The sequence below is a fragment of the Staurois parvus genome, unplaced genomic scaffold (genome assembly GCF_062004578.1).
Source record: "Staurois parvus isolate SC_StPar_1 unplaced genomic scaffold, SC_StPar_1.0 ptg000262l, whole genome shotgun sequence".
Classification (NCBI taxonomy): domain Eukaryota; kingdom Metazoa; phylum Chordata; class Amphibia; order Anura; family Ranidae; genus Staurois; species Staurois parvus.
The window spans coordinates 4,680,846-4,703,198 of NW_028318058.1; the positions used below are offsets into that span (position 1 = coordinate 4,680,846).

At 41.7% G+C, this 22,353-nt stretch overlaps 1 protein-coding gene across 2 annotated transcripts in view; it reads right to left on the reverse strand.

Moving 5' to 3' along the window:
- Positions 1-13,638: 13,638 nt before the first annotated feature.
- LOC149459361 (uncharacterized) overlaps positions 13,639-22,353 on the reverse strand; it is a 40,938-nt gene continuing 32,223 nt past the window's right edge. The window contains exons 7-8 of one of the 2 annotated variants that reach the window (XM_089681250.1): positions 21,754-21,863; positions 16,057-16,194 (exon numbers count right to left, since the gene is read on the reverse strand). In XM_089681250.1, the coding sequence (XP_089537376.1) occupies positions 21,763-21,863 (101 nt within the window). In that variant the 3' untranslated portion in view covers positions 16,057-16,194; positions 21,754-21,762. Of the gene's footprint in view, positions 16,195-21,753; positions 21,864-22,353 lie in introns of both variants that reach the window. The other variant, XM_089681249.1, reaches the window with a different exon arrangement.

Genomic DNA, 22,353 nt, shown 5'->3' on the forward strand with positions numbered 1-22,353 from the left:
TCAGTGCAGAAATCACACAGAAAATGCTGCAAATTCCACACCGCATCAGTGTGAACAAGGGCTAATTCTGAAATCTGGACTAGGCCCTGAGATAAAAAGGGGTATTTCCTGGTTATTTCAGCGTAACGCAACCGACCCAGACTGCTCTTGAGTACTTCCATTAGACTACCGCTTCCCCGTCCGAACACCGACAACAGACACCATAGCCGACCATACAAGACTAGACGACACCAGTCTTGAAGTAATCCAAAGGTAAAACTACTTTATTTGAACACAGATACAAGATATATACACTCAGGGGCAATTTACATTTAGTAGCAAGTAACACAGGTATTCAAACTTCACACCAGCAGACAGTCCCATCAGGAGGGAGGGTTGCTGGAGACCCCCCCCCCCCCCCCCCCACTAAGCTAATACTCATAAACACATGCATCCCATAATAGCTTGCTCCCAAGCCAGACACACAATAGAGCAATGGGATGCAACCAAATGACATTTAACAATCCACAACCCCCACACAATATTAGGACAGATCCCCCTGTACTCCTAACAGGCACAGGGAGATTTACACATAAAAGGGATATGGGGGGCTGAGACAGGGGTCTCCCCACATCTCCAAAGTGAGCTGGGTTCCATGGGCCCCCCACCCAAAGTGACTCCCGTCACATTCAGGGTTCAAGTAATTTCAGGGTTATCTCCTGACCTTCTGTCATCTATGTTTAACAACTCATTGATTAAAATGCTACCTTGTTTCATTAAGACAGGAATCCCTATAAGTAGAAGAATATAGGAGTCACCACAGATAGCCAACTGAGCACTTTGATACTATTTGAAACATGGATTCTCTTTTTGGGTGACAGCTTATGCTATGATTTCATGATACAATACTTATTTTCACAGTATATTTTGGTGTACTATAGTCTAGAAACAAAATGATATCTGTAGATTTAATGTTATGGACTTCCATACCTTTGTCCTCCGAACTTAGAACAGTTTGCGGTATACAACTTTCTGGTATGAGAACTACACCCAGCACATTCTACAATGCAATGCTTGGCATATCTCAGTAGATTTTGAATTGAATAGTGGAAAGCACAGAGTGGTAGTGTAGAGTCAAATGTTCCTGAGTTTGGTTTGCATGATGTTCAGCAAACTGCTTCAAAGTTCAAATGTTAATCCGAACCTCTTTGAAGTTAATTGGGGATAAATCTTTAAAATCAATCCTGGCCATTTTCAAGGCTAATAGGAATGCTGGGCACTGCCCTGGGGAACATGTACCAATGCAAAAAAAAGCTTTTTTTTACATTCCATTCAGCTGGAAACAGCTCATCAATAAAAGTGAACCATTAAAGCGGCAGTAAAGGTGAAAAAAAACCCTCTGCAAAGTAAAGGCATAATGTGCTAGTATGCATTGCATACTAACACATTATGAAAAACATACCTTGAAACAAATTCCTCCAGCGGTGCGCTGTGACCACTGCAGAGGCTTACATCTTCACCCAGTTTTCCTTCCGGGTTCACAGGCTGCGACCTCTTGAATGACCGAGCCACGATGATGCGCGCAAGTTACAGCAGCGGCACAAAGCTCGGAAGGAATGGCAAGGGTATGCTGTTCCTTCAGAGTGCATGACGTCACCAGCTGCTGGTCCCTAGACTACCTGCTGAACGGTGCGCATTTAGGAGATATTCATTTAACTTACAGGTAAGCTTTATTATAAGCTTACCTGTAAGTTCAAATAAAAATACAGAGTTTCCTACCATTTTCACAAAACAGAATTCCTCTACATGACATGTTTTGTTTCTCTAATAAGGCCTAGCTATAGTTAAGATGATAGTACAGTCATGGCCAAAAAATTGGCACTCCTGCATTTCTGTCAGAGAATGCACCACTTTGCCCAGAAAATTGTTGTAATTACACATGTTTAGGCATTCTCATGTTTATTTCTTTTGTTTGCATTGGTATGATATAAACAAGTGGAAAAACAAAAAGCTAAATCTGACACAGTCCACGCAAAACTCCAAAAATTACTGGACAAAATTATTGGCACCATCAAGTTAATATTTGGTAACACATCCCTTGGAAAAGATAACTGAAATCAGTCACTTCCTGTAACCATCAATGAGTTTCTTACACCTCTCTACTGTAATTTTGGACCACTGTTCTTTTACCAACTGCTCTGGTCTCTCAGATTGGAAGGGTTCCTTTTCCCAACTGCTGTTTTGTGAGCTCTCCACAGGTGCTCTATTGGATTGAGATCTGGACTCATTGCTGGCCAGCTCAGTACTCTCCTGCACTTTGTCTGAAACCATTTCTGGGTGCTTTTTGACGTGCTTTGGGGTATTGTCCTGCTGAAAGACCCATGACCTCTGATGGAGACCCAACTTTTTGAGATTGGGCCCTATGTTGCACCCCAGAATTCTTTGGTAGTCTTCAGATTTCATAATGCCATGCACAAGGTCAAGACATCTGGTGCCTGAAGCAGCAGAGCAACCCCAAAATATCAGTGAACCTCAACAATGTTTGACTGTAAGGACTGTATTCTTTTCTTTAAAGGCTTCATTGCTTTTTTTGAACACAGTAGAATGTTGAGCTTTACCAAAAAGCTGTAATTTTGTTTCCTCTGTTCACAGCACATTCTCGAAAAAGGATTTTGGCTTCCTCAGGTAAGTTTTGGCAAACTCCAATCTGGCTTTTTTTATGTGTCAGCAGTGGGGCCCTTCTGGATCTCACACCATATCATTCCTTTTCTTTCAGATGGCGACGTATAGTGCGAGCTGACACAGTTGTACCCTGTGTCTGAAAGTCAGCTTGAATTTGTCTAGAAGTTGATCGAGATTCTTTATCCACCATTCAAACAATCCTTCATTGCAATTTTTTTAGCAATTTTTCTTTTTAGATTAGCCACAGTGTCATAGGCTGTAAACTTCTTGACAATGTTGTGTACATTGAACACAGGAACATTAAGATCTCTGGACATGGACTTGTAACCTTGAGATTGTCCATGCTTTTCCACAATTTTTGTTCTCAAATCCTCAGACAATTATTTGCTGCTGTTTCTTTTCTCCATGCTCCATGTGGCACACAGAGATACACAACAGAAAGGATGAGTCATTTTTTCACCATTTTAACTGGTTGCCAATGTGATTTCTATATTGTCAGTACCTGTTAGCTGATACAGGTGAGTTTTATTACAAATTACAGGAGCATCACAAACTTGGAGTGCAATTGATTTTTATAATTTTGAGAAGGTGCCAATTATTCTGTCTAGTCCATTTTTGGGGTTTTGCGTGCAATGTGTCAGGTTTGGCTTTTTGTTTCTCCATATTTTTGTATCATACCAATACAAACAAAAGAAATAAATATGAGAATGTCTAAACATCTGTAATTGCAACAATTTTCTGGGTGAAGTGGTACAATATCTGACAGAAATGCAGGGGTGCCAATATTTTGGCCATAGCTGTATGTGTTGAATGTAAACTGACATTTTGTGGGGAAAAAAAAAACATTTGCCACTGGCTTGTTTATTTTTTTTCTTTTTAATGCAGCTTGTCCCCCTTCCCCACCCCACCCCCAATAAAAAATAATACCAGACCCTGTTCATAACTGAATGAAAATATAGTTGATTATTCAGTCATGGTCTATTGTTCCTTTTTCCATCACATATAGTTGAATGCTATATATAAAAATTTGTTTACTATCAAAAAGGAAAGGAAACGTAAAAATAAACATTGACAATATCAATGCACACAATATACAGCAAGGTTTACCTACTAAACGTGTAAAGGCTGTAAAAACAGCATTCAACCCTCCATATTTTTTTAACTTAACACATAGAGTACGATAGAAATAAATATTCCCCAGTAAATTCTTTGTTAGTGTCCATACACACTGACTTAAGTGCTGGCACCAGTGCTCTTGGCGAAAAAAAACCCTCTAATTTTGTGCATGGAAATGGGCACAGCTGTTGGGCAATCAGTATTGGCATATTAATTTGCACCTGGGCACTCCTTCTCTTCCCTTACAGTTCCCTCTCTTTACGGGCAGCCTGCGGAAGCCTAACTGGGCCAGTTTTTCAGGGTACTTGCATCTGAGAGCCAGGATCAAGTCTTCAGCATGAATATTAGACTCTGGTTCCCACGAGTTATCTTCAGGCCCATACCCTTTCCATTTAATTAAATATTGGAGCTGATTCCTCCTCTTCCTGCAATCCACAATTGTCTCTACCTCGTATTCTTCTTCACCGTTAACAATTACTGGTTCAGGTGGACCCGACTCCTGATCTGGAAAAGGATTGGAAACTGAGGGTTTAAGTAGAGATACATGGAATGCATGATAAATCTTTAGCAAGTCTAGCAATGTAAGTTCATAAGACACGTCATTCATTTTTCTTTATACTGGAAAAGGTCCCATGAACTTGGGACCAAGCTTCTTCATGGGGCATACTAATTTTAGATTAGTTGTAGACAACCATACTTCTTCACCAGGTTCCAAAATCAAGTCTCCCTTCTTCCAATCAAATAATTTCTTGTTGTCCTGCTGAGCTTTAGAGATTGTCTCCTGTAGCGCCTTGTTATTCTGCTGAAGGAACTTAACGGTGTTTTGTACAGTTGGAATTCATGATTCAGGCATGGCGTTAGATAAGCGCAAAGGATGAAATCCATCATTTGCAAAGAAAGGAGACTGTTTCATGGTCGAGTGCATTGAGTTGTTGTATGCAAACTCGTCCAAAGGTAACAGTCACACCCAGTCGTCTTGAGAAAATTATGTGAAACAGCAGATATACTGCTCCAAGGTCTGATTGATTCTCTCCATCTGTCTGTTAGTCTGGGGGTGAAATGCAGAGGAAAATGAAAGTTCTACTTTTAGTGTTCTAAAAAGTGCCCTCCAGAATTTCTATGTAAATTGAACTCTCCGATTGGAAATGTTTCTAGGAACACCATGGAGCCTCACAACTTCTTTATGAAGACTCAGGCAGTTTCCATCACAGATGGTACACCTTTCATAGGGATAAAATGAGCCATTTTAGAAAATTGATTCACCACAATGAAGATAGCTGAACACCCCTCAGATGATGGTAATTCCATGATGAAGTCCATCTAAATCATTTTCCAAGGCCGACCAGAGACTGGTAGGGGCCTAAGTAAACCACAGGTCTTGTTTCTATTGCTTGTGTTGCATATACAAGTAGAGCAAGAATTCACATATCCCCTGCAATCCTTCTCCATGTCAGGCCATCAGAACAGGTGCTGCACCAGGTCTGTAGTCTTGTGGACCTCGAAATGTCCTGCCAGAGGGTGATCTTGACAAAGTCTTAGAACTGCTACTCGAACACTTTCTGGCACAAAAATGTTGTCCTCAGACCATAGTAAGCCTTCTTGTGCAGATAAGGTCACTACTGGTGGAGAGAGGACCCCCAGTGATGCCTGCTGAATTTGTGATAGTAAGTCTGTTTGTAATAGTAAAAAGTTCCCTGCTGAAATCACAGTATTTGGAATGGGAGGATCCTTGGGGTCATCGACCATTCGAGACAGAGCATTGGGTTTAACATTCTTAGAACCTGGTCTATAGGTAATATGAAATGTAAATCTGGAAAAGAAAAGTGCCACCTGGCCTATCGAGGTTTCAAGCATTTTGCAGTCTTCAAATACTTTAGATTCTTGTGATCTGTGTAGATCAAGATGGGGTGTGCAGCTCCCTCTAGGAGGTATCTCCACTCCTCCAGGGCCGATTTGATAGCAAGTAGTTCAAGATCCCCCACATAATAGTTCCTTTCCGCAGAAGACAGTCTATGGGAATAAAATGCGACTGGATGCAATAGAGACTTTAGGCCCTGACGTTGTGATAGAACTGCCCCAACTGCATTTTCCGAGGTATCCACTTCCACAACAGGGTAGTGCCAGATCTGGGTGATTTAGAATGGGTGCTGATATGAACAGTCCTTTTAATGAATCAAAAGCGGTTTGAGCTTCAGGTGTCCAACAGAACCGAATGCCTTGTTTGGTCAGCTAGTTGATGGTGGGTGATAATGGCAGAGAATCCTTTGATAAATTTTCTGTAGAAATTTGCAAACCCCACAAAGCACTGGACTCCTATCCTGTCTGATGGTGTGGGCCACTCCAGGATAGTGGAGACCTTCTGTGGATCCATCCTAATGCCTTCGGTGGAAATAATTGATCCCAAGGATTGGATGCTCTGGCGTTCAAACTCGCATTTTTAAGGTTTTGCATATAGCCCATGTAATCTAAGATGACCGAGGACCTTTTGAACATGCCCTCGATGAGGTTCCAATGATACAGAAAAGATCAAGATGTCATCAAGATAGACAATAACAAAAATTTCCAAGAAGTGTTTGAAAATATCATTACCAGAGTGCTGGAAGGTTGTGCGTGCGTTACATAGTCCGAAGGGCATTACTAGGTATTCGAAGTGCCCAAACCTGGTATGGAAGGCAGTCTTCCACTCATCGCCTTCCCGGATTTGTGCAAAATTGTAAGCTGCTCGCAAGTCCAATTTAATAAATACTGTTGCAGACCTGAGTCTCTGAAGTAGTTCCGGAACTAATGTCAGGGGGTCTCTGTTTTTAACCGTAATTCTGTTCAGTTCACTGTAATCCACACATGGACGTAGGGAGTGATCTTTCTTTTTTAAGACAAAGATACCTGCTCCTGCTGAGGATGTGGAAGGGTGGATGAACCCCTTGTTCATCAATATATTCCTTCAGTGCCTCTAGTTCACGCTCTGACAGAGGGAAAATTCATCCAAAGGGAATTTTTGAGTTAATAACTCAATTGGACAGTCATATGGTCTGTGTGGCGTTAGAGTGTCAGCACCACATTTGCTGAAGATGTCCAAGAAGTTATGGTAGGCTGCAGGAACTACTTCACGTAAATCAGTATCAATGTCCATACACAGTAGGGGCATAGGTTGAGCGGGAAGTTGGGGCAAACAATGTTTATGGCAGTAAGCCGACTGAAAGTCCACTTTACCAGATACCCAGTCAATGCTGGGGTTGTGTGCCTGTAACCAGGGGATACCCAAAATGACTGGAAATAGAGGTGATGCAATGGCATCCAGACATAGCAGCTTCTTGTGGTCAGAGGGTCATGATCATGAGTGTATTTACCACAAGGCAAACAAAGGCATTTGCCTAGGGCGGCATTTTTCAGGGGGGCAGCAGCATTTTTCAGGGGGGCAGCAAGGGGACCAGGTGGGATCTGAGAGAGGCTGCAGGCTGCTTGATGGTGTATGCAGAGCCCGACTCTTGTTCCTGTGGATGTCCAGAGCTGTGAAGGTAAGTGTCTTATCTCTTGCCGGGGGGTGGGGGGGTGGGTTGCCAGTGTATGGGGGGTGGGGGAAGTAGAATGCTCTCTTGGGTGGGGGCTGGAATGTTGTTGGTCAATGTCAGGCTCTCTTCGTGGGGGAGGGGGGTGTTGGTCGATGTCAGGGTCCATCGGGGGGAGCCAATTTTTGTGTTGCCTAGGGCAGCATGAAACCTAAATACACCACTGGTGATGATAGCACTGGCAAGGAAGTAGTCTCTTGGGTGACCATCCCAGATTTGATGCTGGATCCGTCAGCCAAATATACTGAAAGTCTCTACGTTTTGGCCTGTAAGGGTATCTGGTGTTGAAGAGCAAAGGTTAAATCGATAAAGCAATTGAAGGCCCCGGAGTCAATAATAGCGGAGACTAGAAGGATTCTTCTCAGAAGCTGAAACGAGACAGGGAGAGCAAAGTGAGCGGGGCTGACAGGCATAGATGGCATATTAGGCAAGATGGTCAGGCACTTACGCAGCTTTGCAGGACGTAGTGACCAGATTCCTCACAGTAGAGGCACAAATTGTTCTGTCGGTGATGTTGGCACTCTTTAGGTGTTAGAGAGGAGCATAATAACCCTAACTGCATTGGTTCAGGTTCCTCGATTTAGGGTGCAGCAGGATTCGTTGTCCCATGCTTGATGGTGGTGGTTCCCTGGGTAGCATCCAAATTCGGCAGGCTTGACCAGGAGATCTTTCTAATCTTTGCTCCCTGAAACGATGGTCAATCTGGATAGATAATGTGTCCTTCCAGTGTGCTTGGCACCCCTGTAAGGGCTAGTTCATCTTTAAGGGGTTCGCCAAGGCCAAAGTGGAACTGGTAAGAGAGGGCAGCGTCATTCTGGTTGGTATCGGCTCTCCAGCACCTGAACTCAGTTACATAGTCCTCCACTGCCCTGTGGCCCTGCTGAAGAGAATGAAGAGCTGCTTCAGCTGATGCAGATTACTGGAGATCATCGTAGAGCTGGGCCATGGTATCAAAGAAAAGGTTCAAGGTGGACAGCTTGGCGTCTTCTTTCTCCAGCAGATGATGGGCCCATGCCTGTGGTTTACCTTGTAGCAAAGATATCAAGAATCCCACCTTTGTTGCCTCCAGCGAGAAGGTATGAAGTTGTAATGCGAAATATAGTTCACATGCATTATGGAATACCCAGAACTTGCTGCGATCACCAGAAAATCCCTTGGGTGTGGGAACTCTTGGTTCAGGAGGCAGCATCATCCTAGCAGGTGTCACCATGGTTCCTGGAGTGGCAACTGGAATAGTTGCAGGAGCAGCAGTCACTGAGGGTTCAGGCACTGTAGAGTCTGAAGACGATTCTCGAGTCGGGTGAACCCTTCTTGCAAATCCTCAACGGCTTGCGTCAATGCCACAATGTGTCAGCAGATCTCATCTAGAGGAGAGGCCCCTCTCTCAGGTACTGTCACGTACCTGGTTGTGGAGCCTGACATGGAGATGAAGGCATCCTCTTACATCTCCCACTTGGTGCCCCTGGTAGAGGAGACAGGAGACACGAGAGCCAAGAGTAGCACAAGTGCTTGGCAGGTCTGCAAAGTCAGTTGGCTGGTGAGTAGTCTATATGACCAAGATGCAGGCTGGCTGAGGATGCAGGGCAGCAGGAGCAGGGGCTGGAAGATTCTAGCAGCAGAGCAACAGGAACTCAGTGACTGCGGATGACTGGTAGTGGATGATGGCCACAGACTGGTCGGATAGCAGAGTCAGACAAGCTGGGTCAGAATCTAGCGGGCGAATTAGGAACAGACACCAGGCAGGCGAATAGTCAAGATTCAGGCCAAGAGTCAGCAATGATAAAGCAGATAGCAAGGGAGCAGGCAAGACGTAATCCAAAGCCAAGCCAAGTCAGTACTGTCACAATCATGCACACGGAGAGGTGCAGGTCACCCATTCTGCTCCAAACTTATACATTTTGGGTATTTCTCTTCAATTCCTAGGCGAACACCTGGAGGTTTCATGTATCCCCTCATCCCCCTCCCTCAGGAATGCAAGCAGCATATGACGCTGAGCCTGCCTAATAATCCCTTTTGCCAAATAAGGTATTGGTTTGGCTGTGATAGGAACATTCCAGGGCGATTGTCTTAAATAAAGAGAGCTTTCGTTCTTCATGAGTTAGAGAGAGGGAACGGTCTGTGTTTCAAGATCTGCAGAAAAAAGCAAGTCTCCTGCCATGAGTCACCGGAATTAGCAGTAGAGACAACGCGAATCACCCTGGGGCTCATGAAATCTGAAGCTGCTTAACCCCAGGCATTTATTTGGCAAGTACTTACCTAAACTTCTTTTTGTTATCTGTTTGCTGTGCTGTATTGCTCTGTACATTTATATATATATATCTTAGTTACATCTTCTCGGTAAATATTTTACTGCACCTGTTTGACCCTTTTAGTAATAAATCTTTCTTCTAAAAGTGTTGGGCTGTTTCTATAGCTCTTAATTGCAATTTACGAATTCCTGCCTTTTGAAGAGACGCTACTGTTGGTTTAAACATCTGTATAACTGGCCTGCAGACCGTTTTATACAGACGATTATTTCAATCATTAAAATGATATAACGGATAACGTGAGTTTCCTTTTTCTCTGTACAAAAAGGAGGTGGTGGCAGTGTGAAGGGGTTAATTGCGTAATTAACCTGACCCAGTAACAATCGCTCCCAGGCTGCCGATATATAGATTGTGTCCAATTAGCTGGAAAATTGTTGTGCAGGGTGCAGCTGGGCGTGGCATTGTTACGCACGTCACATCACGGTTTGGATCGGCCAGTCCTTCTTTCACGAGTTTGGTGAGAAGGTCTGGGGTCTGACACCGTGATCGTGACATATTGGTGGCAGCGATTGTGGGATCATCACATATTGGTGACAGCGGTCGTGGGATTGTCGCATGTTGGTGGCGTCGCTCTTGCGATCGTCACAAGTACAGGCAGAGTTCATGTGAGGTAGAGACAGGTCAGGTCGGCAATAGGATCCGGATACAGCAGATAGCAGATAACAAGACATAGTAGACCGAAAAGGCAAAAACTCATAGTGCAGTGTGGTTTAAATAGCCCGCCTGGTGCACACGTGCACGCAGGCAGACAGAAACGGGCGTGGCTGTTTGGCAATCAGCAATGGCACATTAATGTCCTCCTGGGCACTCCTTGTCTTCCCTGACAATGACATTATGTGGTAGTGTGGATACTGTTAAAAAACCACACATCTCTAGATTTTCTTTAACAACCTGAAATATCAATAAGCACTAAAGACAAACATCATCTAACAACTAAGTAATTTTGACTTGTTTCCCTAATTCAGAGAAAGATGATATTTCATTCTCCTGTGACATCCTGTGATGGTGGCTGTATTTATGTTCTTTTTTTTCATGACAAGTACATTTTCTACAGGTATAGTAATATAGCTTTTGATCTTACCCAAAATCCTGTTCCTTTACTTTCCCGTGTACTTGTTAGAATTCTGTTCATACAGTCATAGTTGCAACAACCATTCTCATTTATTGAACTGCAATTAGTATATGCTTGTTTAATTTATTGTTCTCTCTAATGTTATATAACTACAGTATATACTTCATGTATTAATTTACTATCCTGTCTCTGTATGTTTTAGTCATTTCCAATAAAGCAAGAAGGGCTATAGCCATGTGTCCAGCAACATCTGAGTGGCAAGAGGCATATCTGCAGCAACTTTTTAACAGGTTATGGGACAATCTACAAAGTACTAAACACGGCAGATACAATGGGTACAGCTCAGAACTACAGCCTAACTCAGTCCAAATCAATTAATTCTGAATGTTATCAGAATCATATCATACTGGTGTTAAAAGCAAGCTGCATTTGAATAACAACACAATACCATAGCCCAGTTGATACAGACCCTTACAATGTAACTGAATGCACACCTACCTTATTCATTTGCCCAGCAAAGAATGAATGCTGTGACACCAACCAGCCAGCCTTACGTTTTGGGGTTTTTGTATTGGTGTTATTGGTCACTCATCTTTACACATAGGTTAGCAGTAAGCAGGCGGCCAAATTGGGCAATTTAGTCAGAAAATCACAATATACGGCCAAATACATGGGTGTCTGTGGCGAAGGTGAAATTATTGTGGTTGAAGGTGTTTAAGTTTGTAATTAAACATACCTTTTGTCTTACAGGTGTGACAACAGAACCTTAAAAAGTTTAAAAAGACAGTAAACTGCAGGGTTGTTGTTGTGCATTGTAATGTTATTTGGTGTATCTTAACATATAACCATCAAGTACATACTTTAGATCATTGCCACTGGCTTTATGCCGCTAAAATCTACAGCAATAAAAATTAGGAGGGTCTTCCTAAATATACAAACACAATCAGATAATATGAGACACTGTGCACTCCTTTCCTTAGACGTCAATAAGGCATTTGACATCTTGGAGTGCCCATATCTCTGGCATACGCTGCAGCATTTTGGTTTCTGGGACAGATTCATCTCCTAGGTTCAGTTGCTATACCATGCTCCTGTTGCTTCCATTCAGGAGGGAGGCAGGTCCTCCCAGGCTTTCCGTTTGGGTAAAGGGATGAGGCAGGGGTGCCTTGTTTCCTCCCTCCTGTTTGCCCTGGCTATTGAGCCTTTGGCAAAAATGATCAGGGCAAATGACAAAATAGTGGGCTGTAGCTTTGGGTTACTGCACAAGAAAATCACTGTATGCACAGATGATTTCCTCCTATTTCTAGGTGACACTGATACCTCACTGAGGTCATGGCGGTGATAACCTTTTTTGGCCTCTACTCTGGCTTGACAATTAAGTGGGTGAAATCTGCCCTCCTACCACTAGATGGTGTGCTTTCCCAGTCTTTATCCACTTTCTGCCCTGTCCCTGTGGTGCAGTCATTTAAGTACCTTGGAGTACATATATCCCCAACCATCACAGATTATTGTGCACTAAAATTAAGATTTGCAACAGGCTATGGCTCTCTTTGATTGGTAGGGCCAACCTTATTAAACGTATTTGTTTGGCCCAATTACTTTACTTTCTCCACAACTCCCCTGTAGTGATCCCCTTATTTTTTTTTAGACTGATTAACTCTATCTTCCAGACTTTACTCTGGAAAGACAAATCTCCCAGAATCAAACTTGAGCAGCTTCAGTGCACCAAAGATAGGGGTGGAGTAGGTATGCCCAACCCGTGGCTATACTACCTGGCTGCCACACCCAGTTGTCTCCATTTGCCCACTCTATCATGCGACACCATATGAAAACCTTAGACATCCCTGGTACTCTGACTTTTTCTTCTTTTCAGTCATCAAATAAGGCATTTCCCATTTACTTACTAATCCAGAAGGTCTACCACAGTGTGTAGAGGGATCCGAATATAGTCCAGTGTGCAGGGATGTGGAAGCATTGCGGAATTACTCACCTGAAGCAGATCTTTGGCAATGGATCTCTCCTTTCTTTTGCTGACCTACGTGATGCATTCCGCCTCACCTCCACACTGCAGTTTTCCTATTTTCATCTTCCGAGCCCAGAGCCCTATGACCAACTGGTCCTTATCCCCCACAATCTGTAAAGAACACAAAGGGCTTCATCTCCAGGTGATATGACATGCTACTTTTCCCATACTTAGAAGGACATCCCTGCAAAGCTAAACAACAATGGGAGCAGGATGTAGGCCCATTGGATGAGGAGCTATGGAATAATGCATTAAAATCATTCTTGCTTAGCTCCCTCAATACCAGTCAAAGGCTCTCGCAGCTATACATACTATTTTGTGCCCATTATACCCCTCTCAAGCTCGACCGTATGGGTTTCCTCAAGTCTCCTCTTTGTATTAGACGTGCTACTGCCCAGGGTGACCATATTCACCTTCTATGGCGCTGTTCCAGACTTCACCGGTACTGGGCAGATATTGTTGCCGCTATCAATGCAGTCTTCCATATTACTGTCCTACCAATTGAATTTTGGGTATACTAGATGATCTCTCTTTAATTGACTTCCAAAAGGCCACAGTTAATAGGGCCCTGTTTCAGGTTCGTAGGCTTATCTTCCAACATTGGAAGTCTGATAGAGCTCCCACTCATAAAGAATGGGTCACACGTGTGGGCGATACTCTTAGCTTAAAGAAAATAACTTTTCAGCACAGAGGCTGCCCAGGAAAATTTAAGAAATTATGGGAAGACTGGTTAGCTGTTCCAGGCCTTGCGCCTACTGATTGGTGATGGAAAGGCTGTTGATTTGATTATTTACAGATATTGTTTTCTTTTCTCTTTTTTTGTGATGTATCAGTGCTTTGAAACACATTTCACTGACTTGTTTAACGGTTGTACTTATTTATGTTTAACAGATATATGTCAATAAACTTTATTTCTGATTTTAAAAAAGTATATACTGTATATATCAAGTACAATATACACCCAAAAAAACCCCCAAGAAATAGGATATTTTGTTGTTATTTGATATTTTTAAGACAATAGGAGAAAAACCAAGTCCGAATAGCAAATTTAAAGTAGACAGGGCAGAGACAGTACAATTTTGCTGACGTTTCTTGGATTGTTTTAGACTTTTAATTTGCACATCATATATTTTACCAGTAAAAAAACACAAACGACAAAAAAAAGAAAAAAGAAAAATACCATTTGGGTGACAATAAATTGTCTAGCAGCCCACAAAGAGTAAAATATGACTATCGGAAATGGTACTGCATTGACTTCAATTCAGTTTAGATGAAAAAAAATGTAAGTGCCCGTTATTGTGTTTATACACGCAGCATGTAGTAATTCACATAGCATGTTACTGCTATGCAGCATGCCCCAACAAAAGGCAGTGATATAAATTACTAAAAAAGGTCATTTATGATTTTTGGCGCATTATTTTGTGTTGGCGGTTCATTCATATCAATTGGCTGCTTTAACACAATGCAATGCACGCGTGAACACATTTGTGTTAACACATTACAAAGAAGAAAGAACTAAATCGACCCTGAAGAATTTGAGTTCAGTCCAACCAGTCCCATAGCTCTGGGGCTCTAGTAAGAAAAAAATGTTCTGACTGGTGTTTGTTTACCCCTAATTCAGCTATTACTATCATGTTTGACTAACCTATAAATGAACAGTAGCAATGGCATTGTTGTAGTGAAACTATAACCATACCAACTTGATAACAAATAATGCAAGAAACATACATTCCGCAGTAATAATTATGCTACTAAAATTAGTGTGTGCTGTAATTTGCCTCCAGCATTGTTCCTGTTTCTTCTTGCCATTTTGCTGAAGCCCAGAGTCCTGAACAGCATTAAATCTTAAGGCTGTCAGCAGATCAGCCTCTACAAATTCAACACTATAGAGAGCAACTGAGCATGTGCAGAGTAGGGTGAGACAGTGTACTACTGGATTGTAAACAGTATTATAGGTACCTATTTCTAATGCTTTACATATATTGCAGCTATACCTGAAAAAGGGGCAAGCCTGAAGTGATCTAGCAGGACTTAATTTTCTGACTAATGTTCTACTTTACATTAGTAGCTGAAGAAGGACACTCCAAAGGTATGGTGTTTAGCACTGAAGGGGAAAAATAAAAATAATAAAAAAGCACAATAGAAAAAAAGGAGAAAGGCACACCATCCTCATATATTGTCATACATAATAAGGAAAAGGCTAGTCAATATAGCACTTGGAGTAAGACATCCAGAAGAGAGCTTAAAATTAAAAGGTCCATTGTAAATACCAAAAAAAATACTCCACTCAAGGTAGCTCTGTTAACGTAATAGGCAACACAGGGATAAAATGGAAGGGAGTCTTTACCACCCAAAGGCTCTAATACAGAATAAAAAGACATAGTGCACAGCACTAGTGCATTATGATAGGGCAACACTTTAATGAATAATGAATCAATGAATAATATCCACATAATAAAAGGATGTGGCACTTGATAAACCAGCCCAGGCAGATGTAAAATAGTCCTGCATTGATGTAATAATCATCATTCTTGTTGCTGCTTAGAGACCTTGCCTACTAGCAAGGCATCCGCATCTGGGTTAAATAACCTATGAACCCGTTTTGGAGGAACGCCTTCTTTCTCAAGTTAGACTAGCTTGAGAACAGAGGAGTTTCTCTGAAATGCACAGCTTTTTGTGTTATGTGTTACTTAACTTTGACTATCTTTTTATTTATATGTTTTTTGAAACATTTGAGGTACGTGCACTCTTCTCTTCTTTTGGACCTCATTTGTGAATGGGACTATGTGGACTTTTAATACCATGTTGGACTTCATAAATTTTATTATTAATTTCATGCACTATTATCATTTTATCGGGATGTCTTCACATATTTTTCAACAAGATAGTTTTAGTAATATATACTGTATATTACTATATTATATTTTCGTTTTTGTTGTCCAATTTTAAGAAACACGATTTAGCGTTTTAGTTTTGATAGGATCATTCAAGAGGTGTTCACATTTTCATGACCTGATCTGCCCAGAAGATAATGGATACTTGTGACATATGCGACGGTCTACAGCCCACAACTTTGTCTTGACAAATATGATTAGAAGAATTGGTCATATAAGCACCACATAAGGAACAACCCTTGGCTCTTCTTCTCCCACCTGATGGAAAAGCAGTTCAGTTTCAGATTTTTCAACATTTTCACTGATTATGTGCATCACTATTAACAATAAATCCCAGTATTTCTCCAGAAATGAAATATTCCATGCCACAGACCAGTAGTGTCATGACAGTGAAGTCAGATAAATGCAGTCACCGTATCTAAATTCAGACAAGCATCACTGGGTGAGATGAAACTATGGCATATATAGGAGTTTATACTGTATATGCCATGATCTGATGGAAAAAATACTTGTGCCATGCTGATTCCATGTTCTTTATAGGTAAGTCCAGGATATTCTGAGGAGAAATCAGAGAGGAGGTAAATACACACATATTTACAAATTTAGCTGAAAGTTATTAAGACAACAATGGAATGGGGAGACTGAATCGGCTAGGACTCATTCACACGGGCATACCTAAGTGTATTCCCGCATATGGGCATTGTTTTTTTCCCTTTCCACAGTCCCATTCATGTTAATTGGGATGCATCGGCTTCATGGATACAACTACTGCTCCCAATTTGACATCCATGTGGGTACAGGTACATGTCCCTGAATGCATACTGCCTGCATTTGGGGACCTACACCCACACGGATGTCAAATTGAGAGCAGTGGCTCTGTCCATGCAGCTGCTGCGTTCCAATTGACATGAATGGGACTGCCTGCATGCGGATGCGCTGAACACCTCTGCATCTTGTGGAGGCAAAACACAGCTCTCACACCAGTGTATAATTATGTACACCCATGTGAATGAGGCCCAAGCAGCAGTTAAATCACAACTAATGTTAAAACAGAGAAATGAAAAACGTGTTGCTATATCTTTATAATCACATTTTAATGGTACATTTATGTATCCCCGTTTAGGTATTCATTTACCTTTTTGACACTTTTTACCCTAACCTGTAGTAATTCGAAAGAAACTGAGGGAAAATCTCATAAGCTTCGAACTGGATTACTAACAAAGGTGGGATTTTCCCTCATTGTGGGGAGATTTTCTATGGCTGTCTATTATGTCATCAGGGCAGGAAGTAAGGAGAAATCTCAAACCAACTAAAAAGTTTTGTTTGAAGTTTCATAAACATACACTAAATATATACAATAAAAAAAGCTACCATATGAAAATGCAATGACTGAAACAGTCAATACAGACATGGTCTGAAGCCTCTGCACACTATTCCTAAACCTCAGGAGGTTTCTAATGATTGCAGTCCTATTGTACTGATCACCTGTCCTCCTCCTGCTGCTGAACTTCCAGTGTCGCGGGGGGTACAGCTTCAGGTCTCCAGGCTCAGCTGCACTAAAGATGATTCAATGGGGGCACGCCCAGGGGCGGACTGACAACTCATGGGGCCCCCGGGCAATAGGGGATCATGGGGCCCCTGTGTCCTTGCCCAAACTCAAAAAAGCCTATGAAAAAGGAAAAGGTATCAGGGGCATCTCATGGGGCCCCCTACTGACCCCGGGCCCTCGGGCAGTGCCCGAGTTTCCAAATGGTCAGTCCGCCCCTGGGCACGCCCCTTCTTGCCCTCTCCTCCATTGACAAAAGTTATTTCACTGATTACCCTGCCTGTTACTTGATCTGTGAATGGGGAGAGTCTGATCAGTCACAGGGTTGCCGTTCTAAGATCATGTGAATAAAATAATTTTTCTCAGTGGAGAAGATGGCAGGAGGAGGTGTGACCCATCAGATCATCTTTAGTACAGCTGAGCCTGGAGACCTGAAGCTGTTAACCCACATGGAAGAAAAATATATTTTAAATATATTTTAAAAATATTCTTTCCAAATATATTGACATATATTTGAAATACTACAATTTTGTCCATATTTAATATATTTCAAAATATATTTCAATAAATATGTAGATATACACTGTATGTTGAAATGCATTTTTTTATATATTACAAAATATATGAAAAATATTTATTGAAATATATTTTGAAATATATTGAATATGACCACAATTGTAGTGTTTCAAATATATGTCAATATATTTGGGAAGAATATTTTTAAAATATATTTCAAATATATTTTTCTTCTATATGGGAACCTTCAATGCACTGGACGGTCAGCAGGAAGAGGACAGGGCAGCCCTGCAGTGAAGAGTTCTACAGAATCCAGCAACCTTTACATTGTACGACATACCTCATAGTAAGTAATGTACCTAAAGCTTTGTAATTTTTTTTAACTAAACTTCAGCTTTAATATGTCAATAAACTGATTTCTGAAAACTGAGATCTGATTGATCGTATTGGTTACACAATTATTATTAGCAATTTTTATTATAAATGCCAAGGATAGAGTATATAGATTAAATGTTGGTCTTGATATTATTTGCAATCGAACAGCTATGACCTAACATGTACAGTTGTGTTAAAAATAATAGCAGTCAGACATCACTAACCTGATCAATCACTGTTTTTGGTAGAAATGATATTTCTGCATGGCAAATAATTTACTAGCAGGTGTAGTAGAGTAATAGAAATCCAACAGACCCAACAGTCATGACATGCATGCTTCTGATTCTGTGTAATTGAAGGGGCATGTTCAAAATAATAGCAGTGTGGAGTTTTATTAGTGAGGTCATTCATTCTTTGAAAAACAGGTGGCAATTATTGCCCTTATTTAAGGAAGGAAGGCAGCACATGTTGTACATGCTGTTTACAGTGCATTTCTCTCTGAAATTCTGAGGAAAATGGGTTGTTCCAGACATTGTTCAGAAGAACAGCGTACCTTGATTAAAAAGTATTGGAAAACATATAAAGAAGTGCAGAAAATGATAGGCTGCTCAGCCAAAATGATCGCAAATGCTTTAAAATGGCAACCAAAACCTGAAAGACGTGGAAGAAAGCGAAAAACTACCATTCTAATGGATAGAAGAATAGCCAAAATGGCAAGGACTCAGCCAACAATCAGCTCCAGGAAGATCAAAGAAGGTCTAAAGTTATCTGTGAGTACTGTTACAATTAGAAGACACCTATGTGAAGCCAAGCTATCTGCAAGAAGCCCCCGCAAAGTCCCACTGTTGAAAAAAAGACGTGCTGAAGAGGTTACAATTTGCCAAAGAGCACATTGACTGGCCTAAAGAGAAATGGTGCAACACTTTGTGGACTGATGAAAGTAAGATTGTTCTTTTTGGGTCTAGTGGCCGGAGACAGTTTGTCAGACGACCCCCAAACACTGAATTCAAGCCACAGTACACTGTGAAGACAGTGAAGCATGGTTGCGCAAGCATCATGATATGGGGATGTTTCTCATACTACGGTGTTGGTCCTATTTATCGCATACCAGGGATCATGGATCAGTTTGAATACATCAGAATACTTGAAGAGGTCATGCTGCCTTATGCTGAAGAGGAAATGCCCTTGAAATGGGTGTTCCAACAAGACAACGACCCCAAACACACCAGTAAACGTGCAACATCTTAGTTCCAGACCAACAAGATTGACGTTATGGAGTGGCCAGCCCAATCCCCGGATCTTAATCCAATAGAAAACTTGTGGGGTGACATCAAAAATGCCGTTTCTGAGGCAAAACCAAGAGATAGAGAAGAACTGTGGAATGTAGTCCAATCATCCTGGGCTGGAATACCTGTTCACAGGTGGCAGAAATTGGTTGACTCCATGGAACACAGATGTACAGCAGTTCTCAGAAACAGTGCTTATACAACTAAATATTAATGAAGTGATTCAAAGGAAAGCAAAATCTTCAAACATTTTTCAGTTTATATAGTGAATGTTTGAGTTTGTAAAGAAGAATACAAACACTGCTATTTTTTTGAACAGTCTAATATTCACTTTTCTTCAATTTTTTTTGGAGGAGAGGAGCAACACAAATTTGATATATTTTTCTTAATGTTTTGATTTGGAATAGAATGTGTAATGTTCCCAATGCATTTGTGTGTATGGAAATAAAAGCTATTAGAAGGATTTTGAGCTTTATTCACATTTTTCAACACACTGCTATTATTTTGAATAGAACTTGCTTGTCTTCAGTAGGTAAAGACTTCGTAAATGTATTAGGCTATAGATCTATACCTACTCAAGCTTTGTGGGTGTTCCTTTTTTTTGTTGCTGAGTTTGTTTTCAAAATGGTTGTACAGGCTGACATTTTTTTACCTTCATGCATTCTATGTGTATTCTAAGTGCAGCTCCCCCCTCAGCACCCCCCACTACCCATACTTGCCAATCCAACATTGTGCACGTGAGCACCAGTCCTCCTGGGTTTCGTCCTTACTCATTGGCACAGCCAAGGAGGAGGGAGCAGGGGGCGGGGAGGCAGGGCCTAGCCATGCTCTGTGGGTCTCATAGACACACATCAGTGGCTCTGGAGTGAGCCTCCTGGGAGGGGACAGGAGCGCCCGCGGGGAACCTGAGAAGAGGAGGATCAGGGCTGCTCTGTACAAAACCATTGTACAAAGCAGGTAAGTATGACATGTTTGTTATTTACAAAAAAAATATATGTGTACCTTTAGTATCACTTTAATGCAACTTGGCTATTGTCTCTATATTCCAAATTCCAAATTGCAGAATTTCATTTCTGCTGTCTTTCATTGAAAATGAAATGGAAGACTACAAACCTTGCTTATTTAATACGCAGAATTTTTGCCAGCTTGGTAATACATGCATGCAAACACCGCCAGTAAGCACAAAACAATAAAGATCACAGGAATCATAACTGTCCAGTGTTCTGTAAAAAATTATATTAGCATTTTTAAAGAAAACTCCTTATACCACCCTTGTACACAGAGGATCTGTCACTTGCTGACAGTGTTTCCAGAGAGGGAGAAGTGTGTACACAGAGGATCTGTCACTTTCTGACAGTGTTTCCAGGGAATGTGTACACAGAGGATCTGTCACTTGCTGACAGTGTTTCCAGAGAGGGGAGTGTGTACACAGAGGTGCTGTCACTTGCTGACAGTGTTTCCAGGGAGTGTGTACACAGAGGATCTGTCACTTGCTGACAGTGTTTCCAGAGAGGGGAGTGTGTACACAGAGGATCTGTCACTTGCCCACTGTGTTTCCGGAGAGGGGGAAGTGTGTACACTGAGGCTCTATCACTTGCCCACAGTGTTTCCACGGGGGGGGGGGGTGTACACAGAGGATCTTTCACTTGCTGACAGTGTTTCCAGAGAGGGGGGAGTGTGTACACAGAGGATCTGTCACTTGCTGACAGTGTTTCCGGAGAAGGGGAAGTGTGTACACAGAGGCTCTATCAATTGCCCACAGTGTTTCCACGGGGGGGGGGTGTACACAGAGGATCTTTCACTTGCTGACAGTGTTTCCAGAGAGGGGGGAGTGTGTACACAGAGGATCTGTCACTTGCTGACAGTGTTTCCGGAGAGGGGGAAGTGTGTACACAGAGGATCTGTCACTTGCTGACAGTGTTTCCGGAGAGGGGGGAATGTGTACACAGAGGACCTGTCACTTGCTGACAGTGTTTCCGGAGAGGGGGAAGTGTGTACACAGAGGATCTGTCACTTGCCCGCTGTGTTTCCACAGAGGGAGGAGTGTGTACACATAGGATGTGTCTTTTGCTGACAGTGTTTCCACAGAGGGAGGAGTGTGTACACATAGGATGTGTCTTTTGCTGACAGTGTTTTAAGAGAGGGGTGAGTGTGTACACAGAGGATCTGTCACTTGCCAGCTCCAAACCAACGCAGGGAGCAGTGAAGCTATCATTCAGCCCCGCTGCCAAAATTGATAAAGGTGTGGGATAAACCGGTTTGTTATTCAAAAAAAATATATATGTGTATCTTTAGTATCACTTTAAAGCAACTTGGCTGTTGTCTCTGAATTCCAAATTTCAGAATTTAATTTCTGCTGTCTTTAATTTATAATGAAATGAAGACTACAAACCTTGCTTATTTAATGCGCAGCATTTTTGACAGTTCGGTAATACATGCATGCAAACACCGCCAGTAAGCACAAAACAATAAAGGTCACAGGAATTATAACTGTCCAGTGTTCTGTAAAAAATGATATTAACATTTTTAAACAAAAATCCCGGTACCACCCTTGAAAAATCTTGTTTGCAATTAAAAAAAATAACATTCTCTTAAATAAACAAGTGTTTCACATAGCCATTCCGTCTGTCCGTTTTTCATCTGTCTGATGATGCGTGAAAAATGTACAGCAATGCATGTCTATGGACAAACGGATGTAAATGAATGCTCATCCATTTACATCCGCATCCGTTAAGATCTGTTTTTTTTTTTGTAAAAGGATCATAGCTCTATTTTTGTTCCGGTATAAAAACGGAAGCAGACCTAAACATATGTAAACGAACAAACAGTTCTTTTTTGCATCTGTTTTTGCATTGCTTGTTAGCAGCCAGCACCCATCGGCTTCCTAAAAATCAGTGACTCTTTGCTGTCAGTTGGGTATTCCCCGCTGACAGCAGAATGTAAATAACAGAGGGGGTAGTATGTACAGCGGGGGAGGAGCAGTGTTTACAGA